Raw genomic sequence first — 24,356 nt, 5'->3', positions numbered from 1 at the left:
AGGTGTTCAAATACTTATTTGCAGCTGTATCATACAAATAAATAGTTTAAAAATCATACATTGTGATTTCTGGATTTTTTTTTTTTAGATTATGTCTCTCACAGTGGACATGCACCTACGATGACAATTTCAGACCCCTCCATGATTTCTAAGTGGGAGAACTTGCAAAATAGCAGGGTGTTCAAATACTTATTTTCCTCAATGTAGATATATATATATATATATATATATATATATATATATATATATATATATATATATATATATATATATATATATATATATATATGACTTTGAATGACATAAAAGCAATGCAAGAAGCTCTTGTAAAAGAGCAAGAAAAGCAGCTGGCCAAGAAGGAGCAGTCCAAAGAACTACAGCTGTAAGACATTTACTGCTATTAAATTATGATCTTTCCTGACACCATAGGGTTATTTTTTTAATTTGATGAGTTTTCAGATTATTCTTTGTTGATTTCTAAAATCTTCTTCTATTTTTTTATTTTAGCAAATTAGAGAAGCAGAAAGAGAAAAGGAAAAAAGAGGAACAGAAGAAAACAATTGCCTTGTTGTCTTTCAGTATAGATGAAGAAAAAAAAATAAAGAAAGCACAAGTATTGGAAACCTGTCTGTGCTTATATTATTTCTGTTGCAACTGGAGTTAGTGAGCTATCTCCTAACCCTGACTCAACACGTTCATGCCCGGTTATTTTCTGCGTGACGAATGATTCTCCTTTCCTCTAGACAGTGCGAGTGAGCGGCAGGTCTGAACAGATTTTTATGTAATGTTATGATAAATCAAATGCAGAAAGTTTAAAATTATTCTATAAACCGTCCATAAGTTAAAGCTGAAATAATGTAAAAATTACAACAAATAGTTGTGAATAATGTTTAGAAAAAATATGATTAAATGATCAAAACTGATCATTTAATAAAAAAATGTTTTCACTTTTGGTAAAAAATATTGTTTGAGCAGATAAAAAATAATGAACATGAATTATCAACTACTGATTCATTTGCTAAATCCCTCAGATTAATCGATGAGTCAGATAAAAAAAAAAAAAAAAAATCAAGTGGCTCTCCACTCGTGAACTGTTCGAGGTAGTACAGCCGGTCCTGATGACTGTCTGTTTTACTGTCGATAGCATGCTCGAATGTCCTTATGAAAGATCTGTAAGTCAGAGGATCTCCTGTAAATGTGGATACGTCTCTTTGAGGGAGTTGAGACAAACTCTGTTGTTTAATAAGCATCTCCGTGACTTCGTTTTGACGCTGTAACACTTCGTGCAGGCTATCTGTAGAAAAATCAGTGTGGTCATGATGATTATGATGTGGCGTGCTGCTGACAGCATCAAACCTTGACGATGACTTTCTTCTATCTGAAGGCCGAACTTGAGTGGCTGGCCTTGGATTGAATGTAAGGGATGTCTTACCAGCTCCACAAAACACATAATCGTCTACATTGTGTTTTTCTTGTTTACACATCAGGGGTTCAAATCTGGGTCCTGAAGGTAGTTCTGATGAATCATATTTTGATTCATGAGCATCTTCAAATTCTTCTGTTTGGTTATTTGTGCCAACTTTCACTTGCGTTCTCCTTTCAGCCTGTGTAATTTCTCCTCTACAGCCTTTTCTGTGGGCTTTAGCACCCTCTTTTGGTCAACACACGCAGCTGCGCTTTCATCTGCCATGTCAGGTGACTTTAAAATCTTCACAAAAAAACGTCACAATTCTTAATATTTTTCACGGCTTCTAATCTTCTTATAAACACTCGTTTATAGTCACTGACGTGCAGGATTTATTTATGTCAAGCTCTATGACTTATAGGATGAAATACCCAGTGAACACTTTTATGGCTAATAGTGTCATGAAGAAAAATATCAGAACTGTTCCAGGGGAAATTTCACTGAAATTTCAGCTGACGACTCACTCTCTAGGTAGGCTACTTCTGGCTTTCTTTATGTGTACCTTTGCTGCGACGCAGTTTTCTTCCGTATTGGTCTGTTGTCTTTGTTAGCAGCCGCTAGCAGGTTTCCCTCAGAGCCGCCATGTCGGTCACCACGAGTGTCTTTTCTGTCGCGATCTTCTCACGCGGCTCGTCTTTCGGCTTTACTCGATTTTTGACTATGTCGAGCAAGTCTTTTGACTTGGATGTGAGTGCAACACGCTGACTCACTAGCCCAGGACCTCAGAGTTCCTTTGTACTCGTCACAAAACGACAGTGAATAAAGGTCTTGAATCCAAGGTTGTTTGTTTTACTGTTTAATTATGAATTTTAAATAAAAACTAAACAAAAACTTAGGATCTTCACCTTTCTAAACAAATAAACTGTGTAGTTCTGTGTAGGTCAAAAGACTGTGTTGCTCCAAAGTCCAGTGGCTTCGTCCAGGGTTCTATATCTTTTATATCAAATCTAACAGCCAATCAAATTACGTTCTACTAGAACTCTTTACATTCCATAGAAATGGATTTAACATAAAATGTACCCAAAGCTGGGAATCGACTTATTTATTTATAAGGAAAACGCAAAAAAGTACAAAATCTTCCAATTCGGTTTGTTCAACAGTACAGAAATCAAACATTCAATAAAATGACCCAAAACCATACAGTGCAGCTGCAGAAGCTTATATTATATTATTATTATAAGTTAAAATGTTAAAAAGAGCAACAGATAATATATATATATATATATATATATATATATATATATATATATATATATATATATTTTTTTTTTTTTTTTTTTTTTTAATTATACACACACCCCTTTATATCAGTGTATAATTAATACCCTTTTTGCCTTTCAGGACAACATTGTGAGGTCCAACATGGATAAAAAGTTCTGTGCTCATCATGATGCTGTTGAGCAAGAGCTAATGCCAAGCACTGGGGGTAAGCAAACTTCAGAGTTAAATATTTTTTATATAATTTATATATATAAAAGCTTATATTAAGATATGACATTAAAATAATTATTGATTGAATAAATACTAAGTTGCGTGATCCAGATCCAGTGCGACTGTCCCGAACAAACAATTTACTAAATAGAACTTCATTAAACTATACCATGTTCACATAATGAGGATGAAACAGTTTTTACTCACTGTGCTGATGTTTTGCATTCATCCGTGACACCAGTGTGTTTTTTTCTTTTCATGTGCTCGTGCATCACTGCGCTACTTAGACGCCACACAAGCTAAGCTTTGCATAATTTGCAGGTTACAGTGTTCTTTGTTGCGTTTTAATATAAAATGCTCCCATGCCTTGGATGACTTTGGACGCACACTTTTTCCTGCTTCTGTTTGAGCCTGTATTCTCTTCTATTTCGCAAGCTGTGCTATCTTACCATCACACTAACCTATAACTTCAGCAGCCCAACTAATCGATAATGGCATTAGTTTACAATGTATTTCATTACCGATTTTATCGATTAGCTGTTGCAGCCCTAATGATCTCTAGTATTAATCTCTAGTCTCTAGCAGTTTGCTGACCTCTAGTTGACACGTAAAGCACTTTTGAAATGTAACATACAGTTAGAGTAATTTTACGTGCTGCTCAAATACTATTTTGGGTATTTGGAACATGTTGTTGGTCCAACCAATTACGTTTATGACAGCTTATGAGGTCTGCCTTGTGCTGTTGATTGCCCACTAAATGCTGGCTCTTTTAATGCTGTTAATCATTTCAGTACTCTGATCAGGGAGTAGGAGCGATCAAATATCTTTCCACGTTTTAGTTTGTTCAGGGGTCACCATATACATATCAGGGTTTTTGCAATAAGTGAATGAACAACTGTTGTATAGACCAGTAACTGCAGATTAAACAACTAAATAACTCTCTAAAGGTGTGATTAGCCAACTAAAGAACAATAGAGTATGGATATTGGAAAGAACATGAGTATGAAACACGTAAACAACTTAAGCTTCTACATTATAATACCGAAGTATAATAAATGTAAAATATGCTAGAATCAGAAACATAGTTAAACAAGGCATGGGTCACATGCGTTTCACATATTTAAAAATATTAGCAGAACACCTGTTTCACATTGCACAGAAAAGTGACTCATATTTTCATAGTGCCGTATGTGCACCAGTGCGCACATCAAAACTGTGAGCACTAGGGAGTGCGCAGCACACGTCCTACATTTGTATGAAGTATTTTATTTTATGTAAAGCAATCTAAAGTATAAAACACAGCAGCCACACACTGAAAACTATATAATTTAAAGAATTCACAACATACGCCCTCATATTTGAGCCACAAATGTCTAGAAGTCTCTTGTCATCTTTAAGAGCAGACAATGGAATAACGCAAATGACTGCCCTGGTGAAGACATTGACGTCTTCTGTTCTCACACATCCATTAGTACTGACCACAGTCTTGAAACTTTTCCAATAGGACACTGTGCCCTGGGGAGTTGTGGGTCAACTATTAAGACTACCGAGCCCGCTGTAAGAGTTTTTTCACATGTCTGGAGTGTGGTTAGGTAGTTCCTTGTAAACTGAGTTCCTTTCATTTGAATCTCATAGGCACAAAAGGCTTCATGCAGTTTTTAGTCAGCATTACAAAGGTTTGTGCTACAGTCTGACCTGCTCTCCTTCAGTCTGTTATGTCTGGCTATGAATCACAGAAGAGCAAGCAGGAATGCATCCACATCCATAGAGTTTAGAAGCTCTATGTGGACAGCTCTTGTGGTGAGGCATTTGAAAATGATACCCAGCCCTTCTCAATCTTTCTGCCTATTTTAGCTTTATAAGGGACAGAACAGTCCACTCCTGTTGAATAAAATAAGCGAGAGAGAGAGATGCCTGAGAAATCTGCCAAATCTACCATTTGTGGCACTTTGGCTGAGCCGTCTATCGTTGACAGGATTAACAGTTCAGCTGGTTCTGTTGAACAGCTTGCCATCCCTGCAAGGTCCAGTATTGCCTCTGTAATTCTGCACACAGCTATTCATTACCTGGGTGCAACAATCGCTCATCAAAGTCTTTAATGAGAAGCTTTTTTGCTGGATGCTGTGTTTTTTTGTGCTTGCATTATGGGGTGAATCTGTTCAACATCTTGGTTTTCCATTCTTTATAATCGTCCCCCAACTCTGAGCATTCTGGATCCCACTCTGGAGCAAGACACATTAGCCAACTGTGGCTTGGTGTAGTTTATGTGCTTTGAAGGCTGATATTTCCTCAAGCTTCACACTCTCTCCGTAGGACACGTTCTGCTTCACGATGATCAATGAACTGGTTGTCTGATGGATCCATCCATTCTTTTGAATAGACTTGTCAAGTCGCCCCCACTAACTTCCATGTGCTGAACTGAGTAGCATTCTAACTGAGGTGCTTGAGCTAGATCTGTATTTGTTAAGGCAACAGATTGTAAGACTCTTCAGTTTAGGTAACACGTCATCCCTCGAATGTGCCTTTTGGCTAATGCTCGGAACTCAATTTCATAAATAGTGGTCCCTGACTCCAGCTGCAAGGCTCATCCTTATGATTTAGCCACAGCAGCCATAAGTTGCATTGGGGTAATGTTGACTCCCCTCTTCAATTAATTGGCCACCTGAGTCCAATCTTTATGCTCCCTAGTAAACTTAAGACAATTTTCCTAATTAATGCAGACATGCTTAAACCCTATTGTTTTTGTAGAGATTTTTATTATTATTATTCCACCCTAAAATTGATTGTGCAGACCAAACCATAAGGAATAAAGACTTGAAACTTAGACAGATAGTAGAGATTCAATTTTTATATATATAGCAAACGGTCACAGAAATATTCAAAGTAGACGTGACTACTTTGACAAAAATAGCTATAACTCATGAACTGATGATATGTTTATCATGACATTGCCATTTTATATGACTAGATATTGCTGCTATAGACATTCGGGTGATTCAGTCTTCTGATGAGTCGGATCCATGCTGATAAGTTTCATTAATGTCCACAGGGAATAAAAGATTGAAGTGCATCTGCATTTCGATGTCCAAATTCATTTTTAAGTTATCGAATTGTAATCTAATGCGAATACCAGAAGGATAAAAACTGCTTAATAGACTGGGTTATTTTTTGTTTGCTTTTAGTTTGGTAGCATATTGAAGTGATCGCTTGAGACAATTTTGAGGTGATTTCTCACTGGTTTGAGTATACACACTGGAAGCTGATGTCATTCATCAGAAGGGTCAAATTATTGGCCTTTATGAAGTAAAATAATAATAATAATAATAATAATAATAATAATAATAATAAATATAGCTCCAAGAAGTGGTTAGCGGTTTCAAGCAAATGAGGTATTCATGGTCGCCTGGCGCCTGGCGCCCAAGATGGCTGCCTCATGTGTTTGGGTAGCAAGATGCGCTCCCTGAAATCTGATAAGAATCTTTTTTTAGGATAACCATCCGTTTGAGTTTCTGAAACTTAGTTTTACTACGTACTTAACTGAAACAGTTTGGAACATCCTTTTAAAAAATGGAAGAAAAGAAACCCATATTTAAGTATTCCATGGATTTCCTGAAAGGCCTCAAGCAATCAGCTCCTCCACCAAGCCCTCAACTAAGAAAGCTCTTATATAACGAAGGACTTGCACAGACACCAGTCAGGAAACGAGGATGCAGAGGGGGTAAGAAGACTTTGCACAAAATTAAGACCATTGTTGGTAGAAGATTTGATTACAAAACATCAAGTTTGATTGGATTGAGGAAAAGAGATGCACTCGAATCCAGTTTGATACAAGTCAGAGTAGAGCATAAAAAGTCATCTAATTATGCTATGCTTCCAACTCTTTTAATGACTAACCCTAGATCTCTTGTAAATAAGATCGATGAGTTTCAAGCTATTTTAATGGAAAGTGATGTTGACATAGCTGCAATTTCCGAGACCTGGTTCACCTCCCACATGCCTGAGGATTTATTGGGTATTGATGGATACACTTTATATTCTAAATGTAGAACCGCACGTCGAGGTGGAGGAGTTGCATTGTACATCAAAGAAAGTGTCCCATCTTACCCTTTAACCTGTATTAGTGTTCCCGATCACCTTGAATGTCTGTGGGTAAAGGTGAGACCATCGAGGCTCCCACGACATATATCCGCTATTGCTGTGTGCGTAGTGTATTCACCGCCTCAATCGCCATATCAAGAAGAACTCGTTGACCACTTAATAACATCATCTGACCTGCTTTGTACAAAGTACCCTGATATTGGACTCATTATACTTGGAGATTTGAATCATCTTAGAGTCCAGGACATCTGTTTGGATAATACATTTTGCCAGGTTGTCCAGAATAACACTAGAGGTGATGCAATACTTGATATGATCATTACCAATATGAAATCAGTGTACAAGAAACCGGAAATTCTCCCCCCTGTCAGCTCATCAGATCATAATTGTGTTTTGTGGAGTCCTAAAGTACATGTAAGACCACCTCAGTGCATTAAGCAGGTAATACGACCTATGCATGGGCCTAGTTTGAATGAGTTTGGTAGATGGATTACTACTCAATCATGGCAGCAGGTAAATGAAGCTACAGGTACCAATGAAAAGGCTAATGCTTTTTATAGTACCATCATGCCTGAAATTGACCGTCATTTTCCTACGAAGACAGTAAAAATGTATCCCTCGGATAAACCATGGATTACTCCAAAAATTAAGCATTTAATCTGCCGGAGACAAAAAGCTTTCAAGACTGGGAAATCAAGTGCTCTATCAAAATTCTACAGGAACAAAGTCCAAAAGGAAATAAGTGCTGCAAAAATACACTACTATAAATCAAGGGTAGAAGGTACCATCAAAGGGAGTCTGAGGGCTTGGCACAGGAAAATTAAATCAATGTGCGGATCTGTGAAAAAGGTGGATCGAATTGAAGTCCCGGGAATTAACCCCCAAGATTTTGTAACAACTGCTAATGTGATTAACACAAAGTTGGTCAAGGTGTCTCAATCTCTCCCGCCTCTTAAGTATGCAGACCTACCTTCTTATCTTCCATCTCCACCCTTGCCCACCATTCCAGAATGGGAAGTGTACAGAAAATTATCTTCCCTAAATTGTCACAAATCCCCTGGCCCTGACATGATTCCCTCAAGAATATTGAAGGAGTTTGCATGCGAAATCAGCAACCCTATTTGTGACATTATTAACAGCTCCCTTGTGGAAGGCGTCGTTCCCACACAATGGAAAGAGGCCATTGTTGTTCCCATACCAAAATCTTCTCCTCCGAATATCGAGGAACTAAGACCGATCTCATTAACATCTCAACTGTCAAAAATTGTGAAAAATTTATTGAGCAATGGATCGTGAATGATATCACACCAAACCTAGATCCTATGCAGTTTGGTAGTAGACATAACCATTCCACAACACATAATTTAGTTAGCCTGATGGACTTTGTGTATAAAGCTTGTGATGAACCAGGTTCAGTGTGCACATTAGTTACAACAGATTTTGCCAAAGCTTTTGATGCTGTCGACCATACAGTAGCAATAAAGTGCCTCCTGGATCTTGGAGCGAGACCTAGTTTAATCCCATGGATCAGTAATTTTATGTCTAATCGCCGTCAAAGAGTGCGTTACCACGGATATTTATCCGATTGTGAGTATCCTTCATGTGGAGTTGCCCAAGGAACCATATTGGGACCCATAATCTTCCTAGCACTGATTAACAATGCTCTTCAAGATCAAATTAACCACTGGAAATATGTGGATGATATGACTATGGCCCAAAGGTGGACAGTTCATCAGCCCTGTACTCTCCAGAATACATTAAATGACCTTGGCATCTGGGTTGAGGACCATAAAATGAAACTCCACTCAAAAAAATGTAATGTCTTACATGTCTCCCGTATGAAACATTTGCCAACTTGGCCACCACTTTCTATAGATCATAATATTCTAAACATCTGTGACTCTGTTAAGATCTTAGGAGTAACCATTCAGAGTGACTTAAAATGGGACGGTCAAGTGGACCACATGTTGTCCTCAGCTAATAGAAAGCTTTTTGCTTTTCGCCGGCTAAAGAAATTTGGAGTTCATGATCAAGAACTGGTTACCATCTATACTGGGTATGTATGTCCAGTGTTAGAGTATGCAGTCCCAGTTTGGCATAATTCCTTGACCACTGATCAAATTAAAAGGTTGGAAAGAGTGCAGAAACGTGTTTGTAAAATCATACTGGGACGAAGGTACGAAGGATATTCTGATGCCCTCTCCTTTCTTGGATTGTGTACACTAGCAGAGAGACGTGTCCAATTGTGCCTTGATTTTGCTAGGAAGCTATATAAGTCTAGCTTTAGAGATTGGCTACCACCGCTCAGGGAGCAGCTGACTGGACGCCAGATGAGGAACTCTTCTAAACTGACAATCCCCAGATGCCGAACGGAACAATTCAGGAGATCACCTATTCCATATATGTGTAGACTTTTAAATGATTATGGATTTTAAAAGGACTTTGTATACCTTTATGAAGTATTTTATTCTTCCTTTTTTTTAATCTTGTATTTTAACTTGAGTAAATATGCTTTGACATTTCACTGTAACAGCAAAATAATTCAGTGTTCCCCTATGACAAACCTCTTAGGGTACCTGTAACGATGCTGATAAAGTCAATAAACAAACAAACAATAATGAAATAAAAATTAGGAACATTGGCAACATTTTCTAAAAGGTGCTCACATGTAATTGGCAGATTGCGGCCATGTTTTTTGAGATACGCAAAATGTCCTCATGAGATCTTATGGCACACACTGCTTGCCCAGTATCAAGTCGATTGGATGAATGGTTGCATAGTTAAAGACCAGGGGTGGCCAACCAGTCAGAGACACATGGGCACACATGAACATCACCCATCCCTTCCTCTTACACACACACACACACACACACACACACACACACACACCTCTGCTCAGCCAGATTTATTGTAAATGTCACACACCAACATAATGACAGAAATGAACTCCTACAGTTCTAAGACCACAGGACAGTCATTTTCAACACTGAACATTGTGTGCACTGTCTCACACACAAACTCTGTTTAACCAAGTCCACACAAAAAATATAATAATTTACAATAGGGTTTTTCTTTTACTATGCATGTTACTTAGTGGGACTTTTGGCATTCCTTGCCTTGAACAATCCCCTTCAAATCTGCCTCGTATTTCGTTGTTGCCACTCGAAGCAATTCTTTCACGTGTGTCAGTCAGAACAGATCGGTGCTTTGATTTCACGTGTTTCAGGGTAGAAAACACAGACTTTGTTTGGATTTCAGGTGATAAATTAAACCCAACTTGGAGAAACTCTTTGCAGATACACCCCCTCTTGAAATTTCAGCATTGCATGTTTTGCAAATCGCTATCCGCACACCGCAGACATGTTGCTCTTATCCAGATAACCGTGTGCTGCTGCGCTTTTTTATTGCGTCATTACAATTGTGTTTCTGTGATTTTGGTATTTCGGCCGAAAATGTTCCATGCATCCCTGTAATTTATGATATGCCTCACACAGGCCGGACAGGGATGTACAAAGGGCCGGATGTGGCCCGCGGGCCATAGTTTGCCCAGGTCTGATATACCGCAAAGTTTCCCAGTAGGGGCAAGCTCATTTAAGTCTTAAAAATACCGTATTGAACTCAAGCGAAGCGAACACGCACATTAAAAAACAAACACACACAAACTTCGATATGAACGTAAGAGCCGCATGAAACCAGCCAAAGAGCCGCATGCGGCTTGCGAGCCGGGGGTTGGCCACCCCTGTTATAGTCGTTTTTATTTTAAGTTTGCCACTTTGTGGCATTAAACAATCTCATTTCAGTGACACGCCTACTTTAAAACATTTGGTGACTTTTAATAGTGAGTAGAAATGTTTTTTTTATTATAATTTTTTATTTTTTTTTTAAAATCACTGCCCAGTGAACATTTCTGAACTGAGTTAGCTCTGATTAGATAAAAAGCCTAGTAGAAGTTTGCAGGAAGTAGGTTTTTAACATAAATAAGAATATTTTATGAAGGATTTGATTGACAGCAGTGGTCCTTGAGGCGAAATTGCTCAGCGTGAGGTCAATAAAATCTTATGAAAATTGAGTGTACGTTTAAAAAATCGTGCAATATACAGAAATTTATACACTTAAAAAACACGATATCGCCCCCTAGTGGCCGATGCTATTCAAAATTCATACAGACTTTTAGCGCCATGGGTCGAACATGCCTACCGAGTTTCGTTTTGATCGGCTTCCGTTGACCTTGTCTAACAGGTGCTCCAATGTCATTGATGGTTGTTTTTTGAGATACGCAAATGTCCTCATAAAGCTTAATGAAATTTCTTTGTTAAGACTGAAGGATTTCAAGTATCTGAAAGTTGTGAGTCTAGGATGTATCTTTTACGAGCTAGGGCCAGAAATGTGTAAAAGAAATATATATATATTTTAAACTGTAGTGTTTCTCCTTTGCCAACTAGGTTGATACTTTGTCAACCTCTCCACAAATTGAAGCTCTACCATCTGGCCAAGTTTCCTTACGGTTTGATCTACATGATCAGTTTTAGGGAGGAATAATATTAATCTCTACAAAAACAATAGTGTTTCATCATTTCATGTTTAACCCCCGTAAAATCTCTACAATAACAATAGTGTTTCATCATTTCATGCTTGAACTCATAAAAACAGTTATTGTGAAGTAATTTTGATTTGTTTTGGTCCTGATAATTATGTGGAAAAATACAAACAAGTGTGCAAATCAAAGTGTTTTCATTTTAAAAGATCTGCTGCATTATGGACAACAAAAGCTAAAATACAAAAAATAAACATAAGGTAAAGTTAGAAAATAATACAAAATGTAAGCGGGCAGGAATAGCTTGTGTACATGTTATGAAGAAATTATTCATCTCCCTTGCCACAAACATTACAGATGTGTATAATTGCTGGAACATGGTTCTGCTCCCACTGACTTGTAGAGACAGTTGTGCACCTCATGTTGAAAATGTGGCAGTAAATAAGGTGGCAGTGTGCACATTCTGTGCTCAAACCTTTTCAATATGCTACAGTGGCATAATTGTGGTCTGCCTGATGTGCTAACCCCTGCAAAGTTTTGCCTATTGTGTGCAGCAAATTGGATGACTGGGCAGATAGTAAGCACATTGGAGTTGTCCAGGGACCAGCCGCTAGTGGCAAGAATGACAAGTGTCTGTGCATTCCCTCTTTACTCCGTTGTTGTTTGCTTTCATGAGTTCCATTTTTTTTATTGTGCTCATTCACTAATCTGAATAGCCAATCAGAGTTCTCCTTCTTGCCAACGAACTCCGCCGCTGATTCGACATGCAGAAAACAGCGGACACTGTCCAACTAGAGCCAACAGTCCTCACACTGAGAAAACTAAAGCCATTTGATGAAGTGAAATTCTTCCCTCAGACCTCAAAACTACTGTCAGTCATTATATATTAAACAAGTTACAAGGGACATGTTACAGCAAATAATTAGATGAAATTTACACAAAATCTTCAACACACTTAAAGAAACAGAAATGCACAGATCCTTGTATTAGAATTAGAAAGTTGGCTTCTAGTTGCTTGTGGTCCTAGAACAAGTACTGTATTTCTGTCTACTGTCAGAAATATAATAATTTACATTATAATAGCATAACAAATCCAAAATAAAAATAGTTGGAAGTGATTAACAAAAACTGTTTCTATTAATTTGCTTAAATCATAATTAAAGTGCTTTGGGTATACAAATGTATTTATTTTTTATTTTGTGTACTTGTTATGCTAGTTATATGAAAATTACAATATTATTACATTTCATCTTTTGGTATTAATTTGACTTGTTGTTATTTGCTAGACATCCCAGTTAAGAAAACGAGGCTTGGGAGAAACCCTGATGTCGACACCAGCTCTCTCACAGACAGGGAAAGAGAGGTAAAGGTTTTTAATTATTCAACACTTCCTTACCAGAAGGCTACAATGTATGAAAGAGACCTAAAGAAATGAACATACCAGCACCATTGATTAACTAACAAACATAAATAAACAAACGCACAAATCATGTTTATGCACACACAAGTTTTTAAAAGCACAGCCTGTATTATGTGTGTAAGCATGAGTTTGGTTATTCAGCTGAGACACCACACTGTGACAAGACTAGCATTTCTTAGCTTCCTGGTATGTTAATAAACATGGCCAGAACTGTGACAGAAAGAGGCAATTTGACGTCAAACCCTTTTTGTATGTTGATTTCACAATCCAGCATCATCTCCTCGTTTATATTGCTTCATTTTACTTTTATTAAAAATTTTTGTAATTCTTTGCTCTGACTAGCCATCAGCTGTTCCTTACAATTACAAAACTTGTTTTGTAATTTGGTGGCTACATGATTTTGTCTTCTTTTGCAAAGGAACCTTGACCTCGAAATTGGTTAGAAACCTTAAGTGGTTAGTGCCTACTAAAAGTGATCTGAGAAAGGACATCTGGTAAATTGGGGTCATGAGCACAGTGAAACATCGAAGGCTAGCCCATCTACTCTGATCCCACATTACAGCAATATTGCAAAAACTGGCAAAAATAACAAATGATTTGTTATGAGATATATATACACACAGTGGAACCTTGATACTGGCAACTTCGAAAGTTCGTGATTTTTCATTTGAACTGAGTGTAACTTGCGAAAAATCTGATAGTTCTCGAGAAGCCGTGAGTTTGGCCCGAAAGTTTGAATTAACATTTCAAAACAGAGTTTGTACTAATAAATTACAGAAAAATGTTTGAAAACCTATTTTATTAATGTATTATTCATTTAAAGTAGTAAATAAAACATTTATGACAAGTAATTTACAATTCCTTTTGAGTTTACAGTACATGTAAAATTTGCCTTGAAAAAGGAACCATCAAAAGGAGAGACTCAAAACCTTACCATTTTTGTTACTTGCGAGGGGTCATAGAGCGTACTCTAACCCCCGCGAGTATCAAGGTTGCACTGTATGTGTGTATATATACGTGTGTGTGTGTGTGTGTGTGTGTGTGTGTACACACACACACACCCCGGCCACTTTATTAGGTACACCTGTCCAACTGCTCGTTAACGCAAATTTCTAATCAGCCAATCACATGGCAGCAACTCAATGCATTTAGGCATGTAGACATGGTCAAGACGATCTGCTGCAGTTCAAACAGAGCGTCAGAATGGGGAAGAAAGGTGATTTAAGTGACTTTGAACGTGGCATGGTTGTTGGTGCCAGACAGGCTGGTCTGAGTATTTCAGAAACTGCTGATCTACTGGGATTTTCACCCACAACCATCTCTAGGGTTTACAGAGAATGGTCTGAAAAAGAGAAAATATCCAGTGAGCAGCAGTTCTGTGGGCGCAAATGCCTTGTTGATGACAGAGGTCAGAGGAGAATGGCCAGACTGGTTTGAGCTGATAGAAAGGCAACAGTAACTCAAATAACCACTCGTTACAACCGAGGTATGCAGAAGAGCATCTCTGAACGCACAACACGTCGAACCTTGAGGCGGATGGGCTACAGCAGCAGAAGAACACACCGGGTGCCACTTCTCACAGCTAAGAACAGGAAACTGAGGCTACAATTCGCACAGGTTCACCAAAATTGGACAATAAAAGATTGGAAAAACGTTGCCTGGTCTGATGAGTCTCGATTTCTGCTGCGACATTCGGATGGTAGGGTCAGAATTTGGCATCAACAACATGAAAGCATGGATCCATCCTGGCTTGTATCAACGGTTCAGGCTGGTGTTGGTGGTGTAATGGTGTGGGGGATATTTTCTTGGCACACTTTGGGCCCATTAGTACCAATTGAGCATCGTGTCAACGCCACAGCCAACCTGAGTATTGCTTGTGACCATGTCCATCCCTTTATGACCACAGTGTACCTATCTTCTGATGGCTACTTCCAGCAGGAAAACGTGCCATGTCATAAAACATGAATCATCTCAGACTGGTTTCTTGAACATGACAATGAGTTCACTGTACTCAAATGACCTCCACAGTCATTAGATCTCAATCCAATAGAGCACCTTTGGGATGTGGTGGAACAGGAGATTCGCATCATGGATGTGCAGCCGACAAATCTGCAGCAACTGCGTGATGCTATCATGTTAATATGGACCAAAATCTCTGAGGAATGTTTCCAGTACCTTGTTGAATCTATGCCACGAAGGATTAAGGCAGTTCTGAAGGCAAAAGGGGGTCCAACACGGTACTAGTAAGGTGTACCTAATAAAGTGGCCAGTGAGTGTGTGTTTGTATATACGCATTCGTACTGAAAAGAGTAAATGAATGAAGGATGGACGGAATGAACACATTTGTTACAGTATGAGTGAGGATTGAGGAAGTGCAGGAGAGCATAAGGAGAAAGACGTTGGCAAAACAGAAGTGGGATCGACAGAGTGATGAGAAAAGTAGGCAGGAGTACAAGGAGATGCGGCAGCAAGTAAAGAGGGATGTTGCAAAAACCAAGGAAAAGGCATATGAGGAGCTGTATGAGAGATTGGACACTAAGGGAGGAGAAAAGGATTTGTACCAATTGGCCAGACAGAGGAACTGAGCTGGGAAGGATGTGCTGCAAGTTAGAGCAGTAAAGGATGGAGATGGAAATGTGTCTACTAGCGAGGAAAGTGTGTTGAGAAGATGGAGGGAGTATTTTGAGCAGCTGATAAATGAGGAAAATCAGAGAGAGAGAAGGTTGGATGATGTGGAGATATTGTTATTTGTGGTGAGAGTAGGGAGCAGGTTGAGAAGAGCCTGGAGAGGTGGAGATATGTGCTGGAGAGAAGGGGAATGAAAGTCAGTAGGAGTAAGACAGAGTACATGTGTGTGAATGAGAGGGAGGGCAGTGGAGTGGTGCGGTTGCAGGGAGAAGAGCTGAAGAATGTGGAGGAGTTCAGGTACCTGGGGTCAACAGTGCAAAGTAATGGAGAGTGTGTTAGAGAAGCAAGGAAAAGAGTGCAGGCAGGGTGGAGTGGGTGGAGAAGAGTGACAGGAGTGATTTGTGATAGAAGAGTATCTGCAAGAATGAAAGGGAAAGTTTATAGGACTGTGGTGAGACCTGCGATGTTGTATGGATTAGAGACAGTGGCATTGAGTAAAAGACAGGAGGTGGAGCTGGAGGTAGCAAAGCTGAAGATGTTAAGGTTTTTGTTGGGAGTGACGAGGATGGACAAGATTAGAAATGAGTTTATTAGAGGGACAGCGCATGTAGCATGTTTTGGTGACAAGGTGATGGAGGCGAGATTGAGATGGTTTGGACATGAAAAAAAGAGGAAGGCCAAGGAGGAGGTTTATGGATGTGATGAGGAGCTAACTAATTTGGAGGTATGCTTGGGGTCATTGTCCATTTGGAAGACCAATTTGCACCCAAGCTTTAACTTCCTGGCTGATGTCTTCAGATGTTGCTTTAATATATCCACATAATTTTCTTTTCTCATGATGCCATGTATTTTGTAAAGTGCACCAGTCCCTTCTGCAGCAAAGCAGCCCCATAACATTATACTACCACCCCCATACTTGACAGGTGGGATGGTGTTCTAAAACTTCAACGCTTCACCCTTTTTCCTCCAAATATACCGTTTTTCATTATGGCTGAACAGTTCAATTTTTGTTTTGTCAGACCACAGGACATGTCTCCAGAAATTAAGCTTTTTTCCCTCATGTGCAGAACTGTAGTCTGGTTTTTTTTTAATGGTAGTTTTGAAGTAATGGCTTTCTCCTCCCAGAGTAATCTTTCAGCTCATGGTGGTACAGTATTTGTTTTACTGTGGATAATGACACTGTCTTACCAGTTTTAGCCAGCATCTTCACAAGATCTTTTGCTGTTGTCCCGGGGTTGATTTGCACATTTCGCAACAAAAAACGTTCCTTTCTGGGACTCAGAATCCCTCTCCTTCCTGAGCGGTATGATGGTTGTACATTCCCATGTTTTTTATACTTGCGTATTATTGTCTGAACGGATGAACGTGGGACCTTCAGGCATCTGGAAATTGCACCTAAGGATGAGCCATACTTGTGGAGGTCAACAATTCTTTTTCTGATGTCTTGGTGGATTTCAGAAAAAGTTTACTCTAATTTAATGTATGACAGTAAAGAAATAAGTTTTTGTGTTTTTTTTCTGAAGAGTATGTAAATATCTGGTTTTAACTGTAGCTACATGCATGTTATGGAATGTTTAAGACAGAATCTTTTTTTTAATTTCATTAGTGCGTTGGTAACACAGTCATTCCTCACCACCAGCTGTTACTATAGAAATAGGAAGGTATTAAAATGAGCATTAAAATATTCATGTTCATGTTAAAGCCGGAAGTTCCTGTGCTGTTAATAATGCGATTGTATTTGAATTTTCTACTGTGCAGTTATGCAAATAAAATTTTAATAATGAAACCAAATACAGTCATATAAATAAATTAGATATTGGAACTGAATTGAACATTTTGTCATTGTATTCCATGAACATAAAATAAATCCTTGAATTTTACAGAGTTTTGCATTTATTCTCTCTGTGATTCTTTGTGAGACAGCAATACTTTGTTCTGCTCATTATCACGGACGGCGTGATCACAGACATGGATCAGACCCGAGCTGCCATTGTAGCTGCTTCCCATTTACCCATGTCCATCATAATTGTGGGCGTGGGCGGGGCTGACTTCACTGATATGGAGATCCTGGATGGTGACGATGGACGTTTAAAATCTCCATCTGGAGAGCCAGCCATACGGGACATTGTGCAGTTTGTGCCTTACAGAAAGTTCCAGAATGTAAGTTAACTTGGAGTTCTGACAGCTGGATTGGTCTGGCAGTATGCCTGTCATTCAAGCTGCTGTTGTTTTGTGCATTAGTGCATTGCTTTCAAAACAAAACCATTTTCCCTCTGATTTTCAGTGTACCTTCAATTGGAGAAAGAAAATAAACCTGACATTGCATATGAATTTTAGATGTTTTTACTCTGATTTGGTCACATTTTGTTTTCAGGTATGTGCTGCAGTTTGCTATTCCTAGTTTACACCCTTGCATACAAATGCAAATGTGAACTGAAAGGAAAAAGAAAAATCTGAATTGAGGACTAAAATTCCTAATGTGAACAAAGCCTAAGTGCATGTTTACACATACTGGTTTAAATGTGTATATATTTTTTTTATCTTTTTTTTGGTTACCTTGAATACTGTTTTCTGCCTTATACATCAGGTTGCAGCAATGCTACAACAATTATTATTCAGACTGGGTATATTTTGTATACGTTATAAATTAATTTAGAAGATTTTCTTTATTTTGTCACAGTTTACAAAGTTGCTTTAATGAAAAAATACTTTAATTGTTGCTTTTAAATAGTTCAAGTGCCATAATGTTAATCTCACAGTTTGCTGTAATTGTTTATAGCATGTGATTGGGCATAGAGTGGCATAATTGGCAGTGTTGCCCCTCTGACAACAGGATTCCTGGTTTGAGTCTATGCTTAGGTTAATATTTGTTTGTCTGCTGGGTTTGTTCCAGTTTCCTTTTAACAACCAACAGATTTACCACTATGTCAATTGGCTATGCTTATTTGCCTCTAGATACAAATAAGTGTAACTGTTGATTACTCTTAAAAATAATTTCTGCACTTTCTCATTTTCTCTCTGTCTCTGTGTGTTTGCAGGGTCCTAAAGAGGCATTGGCACAAAGTGTTCTGGCAGAGGTTCCTGGTCAGGTTGTTAATTTCTTCAACATGCTGAAGCTCAGCCCTCTTAATTCAAGTACCCCTGTAGCTTATTCTGCTGAGCAAAAATTAAGCTAAATGCTTCATGCTGCTTTTGCATCAACCTGTAAGAGACCTCATCAGCTACAGTCCATGCTTCAGTACTGTACAGCATGCTGGACTCTTGCTAAATGAGTTACTCTAAGAATGTATATTATTAGATCTATAGTCTATGCTAACTTACCATTTTAAAAGAGCAGCTCTTTACACATTATTTGGTGTAATGCATTTTAATATCTATTGGTAACAGGTGTTTATATTAATTGGATAGTCCACTTCATAGATTTACACTTTAGATTTACTAAAAAAAAAAAAAAAAAAAGTATACTCCATGCTTAATGGAAATCAATGGTAGTTGCAAGCTTCAGGCAGTGCAATTTGAAAAGAACAGACTGCACAATACATAAAATAAATCCTTGAATTTTACAGAGTTTTGCATTTATTCTCTCTGTGATTCTTTGTGAGACAGCAATACTTTGTTCTGCTCATTATCACGGACGGCGTGATCACAGACATGGATCAGACCCGAGCTGCCATTGTAGCTGCTTCCCATTTACCCATGTCCATCATAATTGTGGGCGTGGGCGGGGCTGACTTCACTGATATGGAGATCCTGGATGGTGACGATGGACGTTTAAAATCTCCATCTGGAGAGCCAGCCATACGGGACATTGTGCAGTTTGTGCCTTACAGAAAGTTCCAGAATGTAAGTTAACTTGGAGTTCTGACAGCTGGATTGGTCTGGCAGTATGCCTGTCATTCAAGCTGCTGTTGTTTTGTGCATTAGTGCATTGCTTTCAAAACAAAACCATTTTCCCTCTGATTTTCAGTGTACCTTCAATTGGAGAAAGAAAATAAACCTGACATTGCATATGAATTTTAGATGTTTTTACTCTGATTTGGTCACATTTTGTTTTCAGGTATGTGCTGCAGTTTGCTATTCCTAGTTTACACCCTTGCATACAAATGCAAATGTGAACTGAAAGGAAAAAGAAAAATCTGAATTGAGGACTAAAATTCCTAATGTGAACAAAGCCTAAGTGCATGTTTACACATACTGGTTTAAATGTGTATATATTTTTTTTATCTTTTTTTTGGTTACCTTGAATACTGTTTTCTGCCTTATACATCAGGTTGCAGCAATGCTACAACAATTATTATTCAGACTGGGTATATTTTGTATACGTTATAAATTAATTTAGAAGATTTTCTTTATTTTGTCACAGTTTACAAAGTTGCTTTAATGAAAAAATACTTTAATTGTTGCTTTTAAATAGTTCAAGTGCCATAATGTTAATCTCACAGTTTGCTGTAATTGTTTATAGCATGTGATTGGGCATAGAGTGGCATAATTGGCAGTGTTGCCCCTCTGACAACAGGATTCCTGGTTTGAGTCTATGCTTAGGTTAATATTTGTTTGTCTGCTGGGTTTGTTCCAGTTTCCTTTTAACAACCAACAGATTTACCACTATGTCAATTGGCTATGCTTATTTGCCTCTAGATACAAATAAGTGTAACTGTTGATTACTCTTAAAAATAATTTCTGCACTTTCTCATTTTGACTTTACAGTGCAAGGAATTATTAGATTTCAAATGGGTCGTATTTGTCTTTGGATGGTCACTGTGGTAAAACAAGGTTTAACAATTATGCCTGTATTCCAGTTTAATGACTGGCAATTTTTAACCGATTTTAAAGGATTTAGGATTTTTTGAATAAGCCATATAGTGACTCCATACTACAGTATTAATGAACTGATACCAGGTTTAATAATCGCTATTTAAATTTAACTATGCATACCTCCATGTGTAGTTGTGATTCAATCACTTTGCTTAGATACTTAGATAGTCGGGTTTTTTGTGTTGTTTAATGTTTTTAAAACATGGAGTTTGGTCTAAAAAATGTCAAAGCAATTGTTAGAAAAAAATAATGTAAATTCTGATTGATTTTGATTGATGCAAAAGATGGCCAACACTGAGAGAATTGATTTACACAGTGTGACTTTATCTGTTGTGTTGCTTCATTATATGTTGCTTGCATTTTGTACCTGACTGTCTCACTGTGTATGGAAACTGTGTATGTTTTTAGTTCAATGTCAAATTAAGAATTCATATTAGATTACCATAATATTAAGCTTATATCAACACTTTTTATTGCTTCTCTTAAATTTTTAGTTTGTTTTGTTGCATGTAATTTGGTAAATGCCTAAATCTGTGTTCTGTCCTAAATTCCATTTAGATATTTACAATCTCAGGAGTGATTGAACTGGAATGGTGCCAACTATATTGTTATTGCACAATGCTGTTATTCCGCCACAGACATAAACAGAATGTACATGACTGTTTGAACAGAAATACTCTATGCATGTGTTGTGATCAATGCATAAACTGTTAAATGTATGTTGTCTGTTGTTTTTCGTTGGATGCATGATAATAATAATCAGAATGAGAAAAAGCTTTATTTCCAAGTGTGTTTGCGCTTACAAGAAATTATTTTTTGCTGACAGAAACCAATTTCTCATAAAAAAAAAAATCCTAAATAAAATAGAAATAGCACTGTCGCCATTGGCTCAATCATTAGGGATAAACTTATGAGGGATAAACTTTTAGGCACTATCATATAAAAATATATAATCTATTTATTTCTTCAAAGCTGATTTGAGACAATAGCCATTGTTAAAAGTGCAATACAAATAAAACTGAATTTAATTAAATATCATCCTCTAAACGAAAAGTGGAAAATGACTCGGAAGTCGGAAGCTCAGGCCAATCAAGCAAAGGTGAAAAAAATATTTATTTTACTACGCTTCAGATGAAACCCATGTTCCTTATACAGAATCCCCTACAATAATACATTATCTGCTTATCAAGTCAAGTTTATTTATATAGCGCTTTTCACAACAGACATTGTCTTAAAGCAGCTTTACAGAAATGCTTATTGCATTAAATGTCTCAAATTATTTCACTTATTTTGCAGCCGTTTGCTAATGTTGAAACAATAAGAGACTGAATAAATAGAGCTCCAAATCCAGCACATTTTGTAGTACCTGCTATCCTGTTGACTATTCACTATAATACAGGTTATCAGACTTGTTTCCAGACATGAATTTAACTGTGAATTCATTTAACAAACACCCTGAGATTTACTTCATAATACCCATAGTTAAATATAGAATCATATCATGCCTATTTATTGGGGCCACAGAAAAGTTTTTACCATCCTAAATTAATCACTTGTAGTGCACATTAGACTTCTAACATTAATTTCCTATTTTAATAGTTTTAGAGTTTGTGCATGCTGCTTCTGATTGAAGGTTTGTGTTAATGCATGGCTGCAGTCTGTGTTGTACATATAATTATTACACATACATTTCTATTTAAAACTTAACATGTATAAAACTGCATTTTGCTTCAGAGGAGACCCAGACTGTTAAGAGCTTATAAATAGTGGCAGCATTGAGACAGCAAAGACATTCAAACTCACTGATAAGGAAGAAACGTATCGGATGCAGAAGCAATAAAAATGTTACCTTTTTTTTTTTTTTTTTTTTAAAACATTGAATTATTTTGAATACTAGTTGCCATAAAGTGTACAATAGTTATCATGGTTACTTAGGTTAGTAAGTATGTTGGTCTGTGTTATTGGTGAGTACTATACCAAAAATGAAAAAAAATGTTCTTGTTTTTCCTACTGACATCAATATCATGAAAATAACAGATATAAACTCAGTACCAGTAAAGGTTTTTTTTGAGAGAATGTGGCTTGTGGTCTTGCAGCTTATCACTTTCTCACCGTTGAGCACATTCGGTTAGTGTATCTTTCAGGGGAACATTTTTTTGGTAGCTAGACTGATGGACTGAATTTCACTCCAGTTTTAGGAGATTTATTGAACAGCAAAACAGTTTATTGTGCCAAAATAAAACATAAATCCATACATAATGTGGTGGTTACAGCAGTTCACAAAACACACAAAACCCCAAACCTGCTAAATCAGAATGTTTTTGCTATGGACAAATTCTGGTAGACATGCAGATTTAAATTTTATAAAACATATCCTATTGCCTTATTATGCATTATTGCTAATAATCCCAAAACAAAATGGAAAAAAAAAACAGAAAGGGGGATTTTTTAAATGATTTTTTTTTTATTATAATCATTATTAGACCAGATTAGTCATTTATTTGTTTTGGCAAACTTTAAATCAAATTCATAATTTAGATGCTTAGGATGTCAACACTATTTTGTGTAATATGATTTACATTTATTTTGGTAGCTTTATTTGAAGATCTGGTCTCCTGAACAATGGCAAACTGTAGGGTCAAGCATTAAACATTGATCAGCATGAGTCAGGACCATAAGTTGGTTTCTGCTCTGAAATTTCTGGACTTCCAGTGCTTTGCATTTTGATAAGTTAATTTAAGCATGCATTTCCAACCAGACTTTTCAGTTATCCTTAAATCATTATCGTAGTGTATTCACATTTCTCAATTTTAATGGACTATTTTTCTTGAGTAATCACACCTTATATATAACCATTATTTGTCCTGTTTTATACCAGACATGGGTAGACTGCGCTTTCTTTAACTGTCTCACATGCAACTGCACTTCATACTGGTTGACAATGTTGTGCGAATCTTAATCATTTTGCCCAATTATTCTTAATTCCTCTAATCTTTTCAACAATTACTTTATTTTCTTATGCAGGCTATAAAAATGTTTTTAACTAGAACAGAAACATGAATAGTTGATTTAATGTTGCTATTTCTGTAGGCTTCTGACCACACATAAAGACACCACTTACTTAATGAATCCTCTTGGCTAGGCTAAAAAGATTAGATAAGGGATTTCACTGATGCTTAGCTTGTCTCAGGACCATCAGTTCATTTGACAAATTAATGAAGAACAGATTATTGCGAACATTTTACTATTTTATACAATGTATTTTAAAATACAATCATTGGCTGCACACAATGTTTAAAAAATATCTGCTTTATTATGTTTTGGTACAAAACATCTATTCATGATAATCGTATATTAAGTAGTGAATTTGTTGTTTGTCTCACTTGTCAACCATTTGTAGAGGTCTAAAAAAGAGGGAATACAAAGTTAGGATGTGATGTATTAAAAATGTCAAGTGAACCAGGAATCTATAATCTGTTTTAGGGTGATTCCTGCTTATCATGTTTAGCGTTCCTTTAAATAAAAAAAATAAATAAATGCTTTTCTACCTTGAGTTTTTCCATAAATGCTTTTTTGTTGAACCTTCCAAATGCCCGAAGCATTTGAGGCGTGGGAGGTTTGGGTGCAAACAGCGCTATGCCTTTCTTTTTCTCTTCTTCTTTTAAGGCTACAGCTGTTAGTATTGCATTATTTAATACTGCAAAACAACTACAAAGTATCAGTTGTATTAGATTTTCCCATCACTTGAACTGGGAGACCAAACCTGTTCAAGCATTACAATGCCCCTGTGCACAAAACAAGCACCAGAAAACAACTGAAGTATCAGTGATGAAGTAGTAAATATTCCCACTATTTAAAATGTATTTGTATTTGTTTAGAACACATTGTACATTTATTCTGAATAATAGAGATATAAATAGAGTTATGTCTGTAATATAACCCATAATACTCAAATGGCTTAATAC

At 37.2% G+C, this 24,356-nt stretch overlaps 1 protein-coding gene across 3 annotated transcripts; it reads left to right on the top strand.

Moving 5' to 3' along the window:
* Nucleotides 1–1,701: 1,701 nt before the first annotated feature.
* On the top strand, nucleotides 1,702–19,116 carry LOC124385015 (copine-3-like). 3 transcript variants are annotated; one of them, XM_046848073.1, is made up of 5 exons: nucleotides 1,702–1,936; nucleotides 2,807–2,891; nucleotides 12,815–12,891; nucleotides 17,500–17,736; nucleotides 18,615–19,116. In XM_046848073.1, the coding sequence occupies exons 2-5, from the start codon at nucleotides 2,828–2,830 to the stop codon at nucleotides 18,750–18,752; spliced, it is 516 nt and encodes a 171-aa protein (XP_046704029.1). In that variant the 5' UTR covers nucleotides 1,702–1,936; nucleotides 2,807–2,827; the 3' UTR covers nucleotides 18,753–19,116. The 3 variants fall into 3 exon arrangements, with proteins under 3 accessions (XP_046704029.1, XP_046704026.1, XP_046704027.1); XM_046848070.1 differs by having other exon boundaries at nucleotides 1,702–2,152; XM_046848071.1 differs by having other exon boundaries at nucleotides 1,702–2,244.
* Nucleotides 19,117–24,356: the final 5,240 nt, after the last annotated feature.

This window comes from Silurus meridionalis, chromosome 4 (assembly GCF_014805685.1).
Source record: "Silurus meridionalis isolate SWU-2019-XX chromosome 4, ASM1480568v1, whole genome shotgun sequence".
Classification (NCBI taxonomy): Eukaryota; Metazoa; Chordata; class Actinopteri; order Siluriformes; family Siluridae; genus Silurus; species Silurus meridionalis.
Note: the sequence above shows the minus strand (reverse complement) of the source record. Positions and strands in the feature narration are given on the sequence as shown.

Coding starts and splice junctions, on each gene's coding strand:
- LOC124385015 (XM_046848070.1), top strand. CDS start 2,048: ATGTCGGTCACCACGAGTGTCTTTTCTGTCGCGATCTTCTCACGCGGC. Junction 2,153..2,806: donor GCAAGTCTTTTGACTTGGAT/GTGAGTGCAACA, acceptor TTTGCCTTTCAG/GACAACATTGTGAGGTCCAA. Junction 17,737..18,614: donor CTTACAGAAAGTTCCAGAAT/GTAAGTTAACTT, acceptor GTGTGTTTGCAG/GGTCCTAAAGAGGCATTGGC.